Source organism: Pecten maximus, chromosome 4 (assembly GCF_902652985.1).
Source record: "Pecten maximus chromosome 4, xPecMax1.1, whole genome shotgun sequence".
Classification (NCBI taxonomy): domain Eukaryota; kingdom Metazoa; phylum Mollusca; class Bivalvia; order Pectinida; family Pectinidae; genus Pecten; species Pecten maximus.
Genome location: NC_047018.1, coordinates 34,863,892 through 34,877,756, shown reverse-complemented (window position 1 = coordinate 34,877,756; position 13,865 = coordinate 34,863,892). Strand labels below are relative to the sequence as shown.

The 13,865-nt window shown below is 32.6% G+C and overlaps 1 protein-coding gene across 1 annotated transcript in view; it reads right to left on the bottom strand.

Annotated features, from left to right (window-relative positions):
* LOC117326515 (cell death abnormality protein 1-like) overlaps positions 1 to 13,865 on the bottom strand; it is a 21,411-nt gene extending 7,546 nt beyond the window's left edge. Inside the window, exons 1-3 of the mRNA XM_033883270.1 lie at positions 13,743 to 13,865; positions 1,638 to 1,844; positions 745 to 987 (exon numbers count right to left, since the gene is read on the bottom strand). Coding sequence (XP_033739161.1) covers positions 745 to 987; positions 1,638 to 1,844; positions 13,743 to 13,821 — 529 coding nt within the window. The 5' untranslated portion in view covers positions 13,822 to 13,865. The remainder of the gene's footprint in view (positions 1 to 744; positions 988 to 1,637; positions 1,845 to 13,742) is intronic.

Genomic DNA, 13,865 nt, shown 5'->3' with positions numbered 1-13,865 from the left:
GTTTCCTTAATCTAGTCATAATGTATTCTTGTGAAACTACAAGTAACGTCGTACAGGCTTATATATAAATGTGTATTTACCATACAATCATAACGTCGTTACATCATCTACACATAGTTACATTGATATCAAAGATTATATATTATGTGTTTAAGGAGAATAATGTTACAAATTTATATCAAAGGTCGCTCTTAAAACTATGTCACTATGATACTATTAAAATATATTTTTATCGTAAAATAACATTAGATTTGACATAACACAACGTTAATATATTATCATGATTTTTACCATTCATTCATATAGAAGCACTAATTTAATGACGTAGTAGTTACATGAGGATAATAACCTTGCAGTACAATGACTTACAGTCGTAACTTCAGTCGCTCGGTACTATATGGCCGAATGCCACTCCCGGCCAAATCTGATCACCTTTAACAATCCTACTATAAAACATTTTACTTTTTTTTTCGGCAAGTACATATTATAACAATCGTTGACACAATGTCTTTGATTGCAATTGTTTTGAAATATTACTTCTATGTAGCGTCCGTTACAGATTTGTTTTATTAGTATCCTGGTTTGTAGTATTACATACATGCAAGTAACACTTGTAAGCCTCTCGAAGTAATAATAATGTATGCAATGCCCTGAAGCCAATCTGGTACACATGATAAATTCTGCATATACTGTATATGTTAAATATAATATAATATAACGATTGTAAGATATTAGTTTACCTACCAAACACCTGAACTTCACACAACTCCAGAACAGCGTAGTCATCATACCAGTCGTATTTTTTCGGAGTGTCTCTCTGGTTGTAGACAATTACATACTGAGCTACGTAGGGACATTGATGTGTGGGTATTAAGTCTACGTCTGAGGCCAAACTACTGTTATCCTTATAACAGAGAACTCCCTGTGTGTAGCTGGTGGTATTTGACAGGTAGAGGGAGTACCCGCCAAATCGATATCCAGCTCCCCCTAAAGGATAAATAAAATAAACATGTATGTTAAATACATATATTTTTTTTATATTTCAAAAACTGTACTTTAAACAGCAGCAGACAATAAGCAGAAATGTAATATTTTTCTTATTTATTATCGTGGAATCGTTAATTGTACATACTGTAAACTATACTGAAATACTTAAATACAAATCTAGATCAAATTCGGGTTAAGGCACACTCTCAGAAGAGAATTTGGGTTATGGCAACGGAACCACTAGGTATATCAACAAGTATCAAGCACGTCTAACCCATTTCGCCTGGAAATGGAATACTTTCAAATTAGATCGTGTTGCCGACCATAAATCTATACATCTTTCCTATTTTCTTTAACCTACTCAAAGGAGAATATTTCGGATTCGAACGAAAGCCTGCTAACTCAGTCTCTGATTTAAACATTCTATCTCAAAAGGCACTAATTTTAAACAAATTTATGGTTAGTGTAACAAGAATTATACACGATCCATATGATTTAAACTTACAGCTAAAAGAAATGTTTTCCACATTTGCCTATGTCAGCTTGTGTGGCCCCCTAATATGAAATGAGTTTCACTAATGGTATTGGAGTTAGCGATTCCGTACTACTGTTTGAGGGTTTCAATATGCAAGTCTAGAAAGACAACCCACCTCTGTAGTAAATGGTGATGTACTGTATAGTCCTCGTCTGTCCTAAATCCACACGCCACCAGGCTTTTTTAAATTTTTTTGCTTTGGTGTGAGAACAACATAGAGAAGCTACAGTTTGAGTCGTACAATTGTTTATAGCTCTTCCGGCTCCCCATTTCGATTGTTCGTCTGATGATTGTCTTGCAGTTCCAGTAAAAGCGACATTACCTGATGGGGAATAAAAAAAAAAGCAAATCCCTGAAACGATATGTTCTAAAAACAAAGAGTTTACGCAATTAAGCATAAAATGTATTTAAAATGTTAGTTTTTATTTCAAGCTTTCAAAAGCACACTTCAATCACTCCCTCAATCTCTTAAAACAATAAACAAACCCCAAAGCTACATGTGCGCAGGTCAGAAAAATAAAAACACACTTTTCAATATGATAAACAAAATCAGACTCATATTAGCACACAATATACAAGGGTCTTTTATAATGACAATAACTGCAGGAAATTTCAAATAAAGTTAATGAAAATGACAATGAAGTAAAAGAATAGAATTGTAGTAACCACAAGTATAATAATAAAATATTGAATGAACATTGATGTACATACTGGCAAGAACTTAACCAATGATGAAAACAATATATATGATAAATACTATTGTTACCCTAGTACGATTAGTGTCATATAGTACGAAAGCCTGTTCGGGCCATTTTCGTAAAAGAAAATAATATGTTTTCGCGTTGTATAGCGAAACTAACGCGTTTCAGTATATCACGAATATGAACAACCAACCAATTAAAAAAAAATATATTTTTGAAACAGCCCCTGTGTATAGAAAGTTGAGCCAAGGATAAAATGTCTGGCAGCCACTGATTGGCCAGTATGTTATGAAGCGAGAAAATAGATATGTAGCCTGATAGGTAACTAGCAATAAGAAATGTTGATATAAATTTCGTAAGTACGATTGATTTTTTTCCCAAAAGTTCAGGTAATTATAATAAACAGGTAAACATTTATGATTTTTGAGAATTTTTACTGCGAAATTCACCTATTTTCAAAATGGCTACACTGGAGAAAATTTGAGCTGAAGGACCCAACTTTTTTTTTTTGACTAGGTGTTATATCAGACCCTAAACTTTTGTTATAAACCATGTTGAATTCAAGAATTTGAATGAAATACTCCAAAACGTTAACACTAAAGTCTATGGGAAAACAATTGGTTGGTTGGTCTCTATATAAGAAGTATCGGCTCCTTTGGAGAGCATTGGCATGAGGCACAACAGTTTAGTGAGATTTTATTTTGAGCTTGGCCTATCCCAAGCTAAAATTTGAGTTTTTTTTAACTATAGTGGATAAAGTTGTTTTAAGCGATTCAACACTTAAACGATATTTGAAACGATAGTGTTTAACAATAAGGAAAAAAGTTCTATGATATATACAATGTTGCATTATTCATTCTCAATGAATTACAAAATTCTGGACAGAAATACAAATCTTTCTTCTCGCCCTCCATCTTTACAGTCAGTATCTGATACTCTGAAACCATTTCATCGTCTTATATAACCTGCTTCGCATAATAACGCAAAAGTTTCGTGATATTTTATACAATTACCGACCAGTTTTCAGGTGAATATGATGATTTATAAACTCGACAAAATGATATTTTCCGAGGCTGAAGGTCATCATATTCACCTGAAAGCAGGTAGATAACTGCTTTATCATTTGACAAAACTGCAACATTTTTATATTACAGAATGATTATCATTATCTTTCATAGGATTGACTAAATAATAGTGATCGACTGGAGAAAAGTTCAAAATGACAATTATTTAGTCAAAATCAGCAATGAATTTAAACTTCATTATTTATTATTGCTTAAAATTCAACAAAATGTAAATGCTAAAACATTTAATAATTCAGTCTATTAAACGGGAGCACATACTTGCATGTACATGTAAGCATACATTATTGACGAAACGGATAGTTGGAAATTCCCTTGTTACTATATTTGTGTGTGTAATCTAGTTACTTAGGAGTAATGGATTTTCACATCCTCATGTCACCCTGGATTTGACGTCACGGATTGCGGATAAGTCCCTTGTTATTATATTTTGGTTCGAACTAGAGTTATTGTGCGGTTATATCACTCTGTAGCGCGGATTCGGGGTTGATAATAATATTTGAGCAAAGTGAGAATGTTTACAATGGGCCAATCAGAAAAAAGGAAAAGTCAAAGTCATAAACTTTTGCGATATAACGCTTCAGTTTCGTGTAACGAGAAAGTTTAGCGATATAACACGTTAGTTTCGCGTAATAACGCGTCAGTTTTGCGATATTACGGCGTGAGTTTCGTGTAATAACGCGAAAGCTTTGCGATATATCGCGTTAGTTTCGCGTAATAACGCGAAAGTTTCGCGATATAAGGCGTTAGTTTCGCGTAATAACGAAAATTGTCTGAACAGGCTTTCATAATATCAAAATATATATTTCAATGAAGACTTAATATCTGCTTTCTGTTTCTCTAATAATTGAACGCTCGACAGGAAGGAACAGGTACCTTCTGTAACAAACACTGAAAGGTAGGGTACAGAGACAGCAAAGCTTCTTATGTAATGAATTGATGAATTGACGGGAGAATGATAATGACAGCACAGTGTTCATATAGAATTAAAATGAAAATGAAATCAAAGAATGAAGTAACATGTAAACAAACTACTGGTGACTTATAAGGGAGTGAGTGATTATGTTAATAACAATAAACATATTTTTTAAGAAAATTAAACATGGGTTGCTAGGAATGACTAAGTAAAACTCATAACATAATTATAGCAATTATAACCTTTTTTAAAAGGTCAACATGGGATATAATCAATCATACTTTTAATCAAAAAAGATGAAAGGAAAGATTAACAAAAAAAAAAAAAAAAAAAAACATAAGATCTTTTGCAAAACATTACGAATGCCTATCCAATTGACCAATACAGGATATAATTAATCAATATGAATAACAAAATAACCATTAAACTTTACTTAGGAGTAATGGATTTTTCACATCTTCATACATCATACTTCAACATGTCAAGATTTAATTAAGATATTTGGATCAAATGAAAGTGACGGGATATTTTGAAAATGGTAAAAAAGAAGAAAATATTTAGAAAAAGAAAGAAACAATACAGCACGAAGTATGGTTTGTTAAAGACAGAATGGAAACCCGTGAAAATTCGGGATATGACGCCGACGTCAGCTCGGACGCCGAGGGAACAGTATTCGTTCATATTTACGTTATTCGTAACCGGCGAGGTTAAAAGATCACACGGAAATAAAAACATAAATTGAAATAAATGCTGTTACTGTATACTTTTTAAATGGAGTATACGAGAAAAAATGATAAAAAATGGTCTATGCGTTGCACAGGGATTTATCTTATTGTGGACAGGGATATCCACAACTTCACCCGTGAGACATACTCTCCTTCTTCACCCTTAGCTCTTTGAACATTCTAACAAATTGAATGCACGCGGAAACAATACAATGACGTCATGTCGACAATTCAATCCCGTCACGTAAAAATCATATTGCTTTGTTGTATAAGCAATACTTAGAACGTTAGATACAGATATACGCGGGTAAACAAGGTAAGAGAAAAGTAATCATCCTCTTGTTTCACTCCCCACCCGTTTGAGGTCCCCCTGTCTCATAGCCAAGATGGTAATAGATTATATCAATCTCAATCCTTAGATAAGAGTTTAGCTAGCCTCGTGTTGGTCGCTTATTTCCGGTTTGATCGGTGTGAGATTACACAAGGGTTGTCCAATGAACAGCCCTTGTGCCTTTCTTTTAATCCCTAAATACCTACCCAAACCACCAGTATTTTTTTTTCAAAATTGCCAACTGATACAATAAATTGTTTCTTTTTGAAAAGATATTACCCTAAAACAATTACTTATAAGACATAAATAAACGATATTCCTCCCGGATGTAAATTTTCCAAGTTTCCGGATATAGTAAGAGTGTATTTGACATTTGACATTTTGACAAAACCCCAAGCAAGGACTCTGAATGAGGAAGATGAACGTGAAATTAGAGCCTGACCTTTCAACTCTTGAACTTGAATCATTGTCAAAAAACCATTTGTTTATGTTTTCTGCAGTTAACATGACATTTGACCTTAAACCCGAAAAGAAATCTCAAGGAAGCACTCTTGATGAGGAAACAGTGCGTGAAAAGATTGGTGTGTGTTTTTTCGCATTACGATATTAACGCATTGGGGATATACAGTTATTTTTCTTTACAATGACAATGATGACTATATATAGAATGTGAGCATGCCTATAAATTGGTATACTAATTTTGAGGGTGCCGAAACATCAGCCCTTAAATCGCGCTTATTTAAGACGGAATATATATGTTTAGATATTTCAATGCACCATCACTATTTTAGTAGCACATCTTAATTAGAAAATAGCAATTGAAATTAATAATGGAAATAGAATAGAAAGAAAACTAAAATATAAGTGTACTTGTAGTCAACCTATCAGTTTGTATAAATATCTACTAATGATCTCTGGATTCCGGTAAACTGTCGTTAACATTGAAATGTGGCGATTTTTCCGTAATAAGATGAATGTGAGCTTAAAAATGTAATAGAAATTCATGATAACCTACTATAATCATCTCGCATATGACCAGAGAGACTTTCAAATGAGTATTTTTTTCTGATGTGGACAATAATTTCCTGGTATAAAGTTCGCCAATCTTCACCTGAATTAAAATACAATGAAGTGTCTTGCCACAGGGCATTCAGGGTTATTTCCGGTTGAACGAGCAATAAAGTTAATCTGATGTAAAGCTGTACAAAGCGGTCGTATCGCTGCTCACTCAATTCGCGATAGCTTTCCCACCACTTACAACACTAACACGATATACCAGCTCAGTATAAACGGTTCAATTATTTGTTTATATATAAAATAAATCAAAACATCAAAACTTGATACAGGGGAATAGAAATAGTATTGTTTCTCTTACATTTCAGGCCTTCAACCGTTCAGTTTAAATACCCTTGTCAATCAGCTAAGGCATTTTAAGAAATAAATACACCTTAGCCACACATGTGTGTAACCGATGATGTGTAACGGGTGTCACCTTTAAAACAGCTGACCAGTCTAATACATTGTTTATAGACGAATCCGTCGGTCACACAACTGTCTAGAAGTCTACAACTAAGTCGTGAACACTGCATGTGTATATGATAAATATATACATTGATTTTGATACTTGGAGAATGCGGATATGGTGACCCCCAACCCACCTCCTTACGCTGATATGAGATATAAAAAAAACTAGCCTTTATTTGCTTACACGTTTGTACAGCGTAATATTTCATTTCAGAAATATTTTATTAACAATACAAATATAAATAAATACAAAGTATTGTCAAAAGAATAAGACAACAGGCGCAATGCCTATATCAGTCTTCTTCTATTACTTCCGGTTAGGCTTGGTAGAAAGATGATATGTTTCACTTTATTATTTCTACAGAAATTATATATCATTACATGTATAGTATCTAATTCAAAAAGGGATTACTGTAAGGAATTATATGTTCATCATGAAATTAAATAGAATAGGTGTTATAATTATAGAGATAACTACTATTCAAAATTACTTAGTAAGAAAACAAAACTATTATTTGATAAAGTGAAGACACAACATATTTCCACCAAGCCTAAAATGAAAAGTTATATGTAATGTAATAAACAACAATAACTCACTCACACACATTCATTCATACTTTCATACTAGAATGTTATAAGGATGAGTATTTAACATAACAAACTTGCTATAATAGTTGAGTAAATGTATATAATTGTATTACTACTAAAGACAGTATTACATATAGTTTCTTATTTATACACAGAAAAACGTTTTGAGGATTTAATATATAAGTTTACATGATATAGAATAGAGATATTTAAATGATCAGGAGCATTAATGATGCCACACACTAGGCATTGAAGATTTATATAACCTAACAAGTTGTAGATGGATAGAATATGGTGCCTAGAATTGGAATACATGGGACATTGAAAGAAAAAATGCACTAAATCTTCACTAGGAGCACCACATACACAGGATGGGTTATCAATCAGGTGATCAAAATGTTTATCATAATTAAGGTCACTTTTAAAATTTCTAAGTTGGCATAAAATTATGTTAAGTTGTCTGGGAGCAGAATTAATGAAAAGTTCAGAAATAGTTATATCATTAGTAGTTTTTAACTTACATTTAAAAGAAGAAATTGTAATAGAGTCTCTAATGGAAATATCAAGTGAATTCCACATAGTCATAGTTGAAGGAAAAAAACTTTTCATGTAGCTATTAGTTCGTGACTGTGGTATATTAAATACTCTGTTATTTCTAAAGGTGTATATATTGTTTACATTTAAATATGGTTGTATAATATTAGAGAGATACAATGGAGTATAGTTATTAATAATTTTGAACATTAATACAAGTTTATGATTCTGTCTTCTTTTACTTAAAGGATCTAGTTGAGTTTCATTATATAAGATATGGTGAGAAGTACCTCTTCTGAGACCTGTTATTATACGCATGGCTTCCAGTTGAATAGATTCAAGAAGATCAGATTCGGCTTGAGTGCAATTGTCCCAAACTACATCAGCATATTCTAATATTGGTCTTATGTATGAAGTATATAAAGTTTTCAAGGTTTTCCTATCAACTAATTTTTTTAATACACGAAGTAAACTTAATCTAGAGTTAGCTTTTTGATACACATTAGAAATATGGTTCGCCCATGTTCCTTTACTATTAAAGGTTAGCCCTAAGTGATTATGAGATTCATTTTGTACAATTAGATTATTATTAAACAAAAGATGTGGATAATCAATGTTTTGTCTACGACTGAAGTTCATAGCTATTGTTTTATTACGATTGAAGAGAATTTGCCATCTATATGCCCAGTCAGAAATAGAGGCTAAGTCATTATTAAGCAGTGAAGAAGGTGTATCTAAATCATTATTATTTTGTATTATTACATATAGAGAGGTGTCATCAGCAAAGAGTTTTATATTGCTGTTTATATTATTAGTAATATCATTAATGAAAAGAAGAAACAAAAATGGACCAAGGACAGATCCTTGAGGGACTCCTGCCGATATAGGTTTAGTGCTAGACTGATACCCTTCAAAGATTACCCTTTGCTTTCTGTCAGACAAGTAAGCTTTAAACCAATTATATAATTTACCTTTAATACCGTAAGATTTCAATTTATGTAATAGACCTAAATGCCATACGCGATCAAAAGCTTTACTTATATCACAGAAAACAAAGCGCAAATCTTTGCCTTGATCTAATGTACTACTTATAGTATTATATATATCAGTTAACTGGTTAACTGTAGAGTCGGTGGGTCGAAAACCTGACTGATGTTCACTTAACATATTATGACTTGAAATATAATTATATGTATATTTAAAAATAATTTTTTCTAAAATTTTAATAAAGACAGATGTGACCGCTATGGGTCTATAATTATTAAGGTCACTAACTTCACCTTTTCCTTTATAAAGTGCAGTAACATTAGCAACTTTTAGAATATCAGGGATTTCTCCAGTAGATAATGTTTTATTAAACAATAATTTAAGTGGATATACTAAAGATGGCGAGATATGTTTAATAATAACTGGTAAAATACCATCTGGTCCAGCTGGTTTGTTTTTATTTAGAATGTGAAGTTGATCAATTATATCTTGTTCAGTTATAATAATATCAGATAGTTCAACATGGGACAGGGGAGGTAAGTCGGGTAGATTAGAGTCAGTAATATCAGAGCCAATACTAGTAAAGTGGGTATTCAATGCTTCAGCTTTATCCAGTGGATGAATAAGAACTTCATTATTGTTTTTTAAAGGAAATGATTGTTTGCTATTATTAGTAATTTTCCCCATCGTTTTAGCAATTTGCCACCATCTTCTAGGATTAGTAGACTTATCAGCAAGATAACTCTGTAATTTTGTCATGTAATTATCCTTAGTTTGCCTAATCAAATCAATTACTTCATTCCGAAAGTTCCTAAATTTGGCCCAGTCCTGTTCCCTGTTTTTTTGTTTAGCTAATCGATGTAACCTGTTCTTTTGTCTCAATTTATGTCTTATTTCACCGGTCATCCACGGCTTATCATTAGGATGTACAATAACTGTTTTATGTGGTATATGTGTGCTAGTAGCAGTGTTTATTTTCTCTAAGACAATAGAATATAATTCATTAATATTATTACTATCATTAAAAATAATATCCCAATCAATGTTAAGTAACTCATTGTTAATATTATCCCAATTTGTTTCATTAAAATTGAAGATATTTTTTTTGTATGGTTTGCTTTTTAAAGTTTTAAAACAGATATTAGCTAGGATTGGGCAGTGATCACTGCAAAGGGGTGAAAGGACTAGTGTTGAATTAAAAATATTCACATTGTTGGTAATAAAAACATCTATCAATGTAGCAGTGGTATTAGTAATACGTGTCGGCGTTTGTATAAGGTTTTTTAATTGATATTTAGTTAAAAGCTTAAAAAGATGAGAAGAAGGTTTCATCTTTAGTAGGTCGACATTAATATCACCAGTAATAATAATGTTATAAGTAGTATTAATAAGGTTATCTAATGTATTATCAAGTTTGTTCCAATATTCAACTGTTGTATTGGGAGGTCTATACAAGCAACAAAGAAGTATTTTTTTATTTGAGGATCTAATTTCTAAAATAATATGTTCAATATTTTCAGTTTCTAAATCACTTCTGCGATTAACAAGGATATTACTTTTAGTGTAAATCAAAATGCCACCACCTTGTTGAAGCTGTCTATCTCTTCTATACAAATTAGGATGGGATTTTAATTGTAGATCAGTATTCAATATATTAGAGTCCAGATGAGTTTCTGTTAAGCATATGATATCATTATCACAGAATTCCGCATCAACTAGATCAATTTTGTTCCTTAGAGACCTAACATTCAGGTGTAGTATTGAAAGATCATTGAAGGAATATTTTTCATCAGAAGAAGTCGAGGATGGACCTGGATTTATGTGTATGTTACCTGACATGATAAGTAGAATTACAATTACCAAAAGGTAATACTTTAAGTTAGTAGTAAAGAGACATAAAAAGCAAGTCATACTTAATCTACATTCATACACACTCATACTTACAAAGAATAATATAAATCAAATCTTACAAAACAAAACAGTTACACAAAACAAAAATGAGGACAGGTACATTGTAGTTGGTGAAGTTGATCTCCTCCATGTACATATGTATTTCTTATATGCAAGGTTTTTTCTATTAATTAATAATATTTTGATGCACAACAGTACTACATTGGCAATAAAATATATAAAACAATCAATGACTTTAAGGAAATTATTAGAAAAATTGAGATTAAATCCATATATTCAAAACAAAGGAGGTAATTGATTCATGTAGGTTATACCATGTTTATCATGTATCATTATACAATGACATTCACAAGAAAAAGTGTGGTTTAAAGACTATATTATCAATTATATAATACTCGCCTCATGATTAAAATTAGTAGATCATAAGATAAATGTTGGCAACTAGGCCTAATCCATCAACCAAGAGTTTTAGACATTAATTGTCCATTTGTGCCTACTGACACCACCTTGCCTTCAACTCATGGATGACGAACATGGTCTAGCATCAAACTTACTTCCCACCAAATGGAAGTAAGGAAAAACATCTGAGTTCAAATTTTTTGTCAAACAGTAAATGATACAACTTATAATACGTCACGTGTTGAAGACCTGTACACACATACATGTGATACAGCAAAGTTCTGAACGTTGAGTAAAGAAACGCTATCAAGAATAAAAGCATCGTTAATTATAAATGGATAATTATAAAATGACATCGATTGAGAAGAACTTACACCTTGATTGGACGTCATGCAGTCATCTTCACTTCCCATGTGTTTACTATCGATTAACACGATTGGTATACGCACCTAGTACACATTTGGTAACAAAGTGATCAGGCTAAGCTAGTCGATAAAACTTGTTGAAAAATTATACTGAGTCAATAAAGATATATCATCAGGCTAAAGTACCCAATATCCAAATTAAGTGTATAACAATTTAAAATAATGCACATTTGACCTTGAGAAGAAACAAAAACAAGGTGTATTCAAACGATGTAGTCGAAATAGGATGACATATTTCAAAGAAATGTGGATGCAATATTTTTAGTGAGATACATTGTACATTCACAGGTCTCATTATCAATTATAACACTCGGCCAGGTTCTATTTAAATGATGTAGATTAAAATTCCTACTAGAATCTAGCTCTAGTTATCCGTATAACAATCAGGCCTACATGTATATGTATACAGACAAGATTTAATCACCGAACATACATGTATATATATATTGTATAGATAGGGTCTTACTTATAGATAATAAGTGAAAAAAATATATCTATACACGATGTACATAGCACTTATTATATATTATACTTATGTAGTGACATTATAGAAGAGTAGACTAGATCTATCTGATAGAGTCTCGGATTTAAAACCGACAATAAGTATATGGACCCACAAACAATAATTAATTGTTCCATAGACTTAATTAGTTAATTATAGTACGGTACATGTATAACGTACGTCAGCATCAATCAGTTCATATCAACATGTAATTCAAGTAATGACAGGTTTTTTTAGTCTTTAGTTACTAGTTTCAGGAATGGTGCTTCCTTCCTGTAGACCAGACGCGTTTTCTTCCGTTGTGATTCCGGCATTGTCATTCTTTGCTTTAATAACTCCCCCCTTCGTTTGGACAGTTCTGGTGGCAGGTCAGTTATCACAGCCATTCCACACCTAGGTCTCAGTATTCTAATGGCTTGATTCAGGACTGTGTCCCTGTCTATAAGGGACACGAATCTAACAATGATGTTCCGTTTGGCCTCATCTCCAGATGGTAGACGATGTATCGCTTGGACCAATATGGAGTTTACGTAGGAACCATCCAACTTCAATTCGTCTGTAAGGAACTCACGAAATTTTTTTAGTGTATCTTTGGGTAACTCCTTAATGTTTCCAGGTATCCCCCTAACCACAAGATTCCATTTCCTCCCCCAGAGATCAAGAGCTAACCGTTCATTCCTTTCCTCTTCTAAATTATCTCTTATGGTCGGAAGATGTTTGCTATGCATATCGTTTATTTCTGAGTTGACCCAGGTAGCTGCCGAATCCAGGACATTGACTTTTTCATTAAGAACACACAGGTCTTCTTTAACATTTTTCAAATCTTGGGAAAAGGAGCGGTGAAGACTTTTGAAACATTCAGATATATCTGAGAAGTTCTCACACTTATAGTCAGGTACTGGGGTTTGGTTGGTACCCATACTGGCCATAAAAGTATGTACTGGAACGCACGAGGCAATTATGACACGTGTACGTTACACAGGTGCGCGTTCAGGTGAGAGCTATATATAAGATACCAGTCACCAGCAACAAAAACTGCTCACACAGTCATGAACAATGTTGATATTCAAAAAGAAGACAGTCAATCAGACATCCTTGGGAAAATACAACATGTAACATCAAAATTTGAGGCAAAACACTTGCATAAATCTGCCATATAACCAATGCACTCACGGAGGCGATCCTCACCACGACTGCTCACCAGCGTAATAGAAATACTAAAGGTTATTTCTTCAATACCAATAAGTGCATGATGTAGATATATATAGATTTATGCTTAACAGTATATGTACCTATACGACCCAATACAGATATACTAGTAGTATGTGTACAATCCTGACAAGTATTTCAATATAATATACTTATCAACTATGACGTTTGTGTTATTCAGGTCATTGAAGTTTACAACTTTAAAGTTAAAATAAAGAATGGTATAACAGAGAAACATCAACAGAAAGCGCCTTGTCTAATATTTCGATCGTACAATAAACATTGATCATTAAGCTCACATTCTCACATTCATACATATTTAGTCATTTAACAATATATAATGGATATCTGAAGAAGCTTTTGTCTTAATTCAAGCATAAACTTACTTTCAGGTCTTGTTGCCGGTACTATAAACACCAGGATTAAAAATATCTCCCAATTTCGTAAAATGTTTCTAGTCGACATGACAGTCTACTCTGTGTACTGGCTGTATCGACAATCAGGAAGTA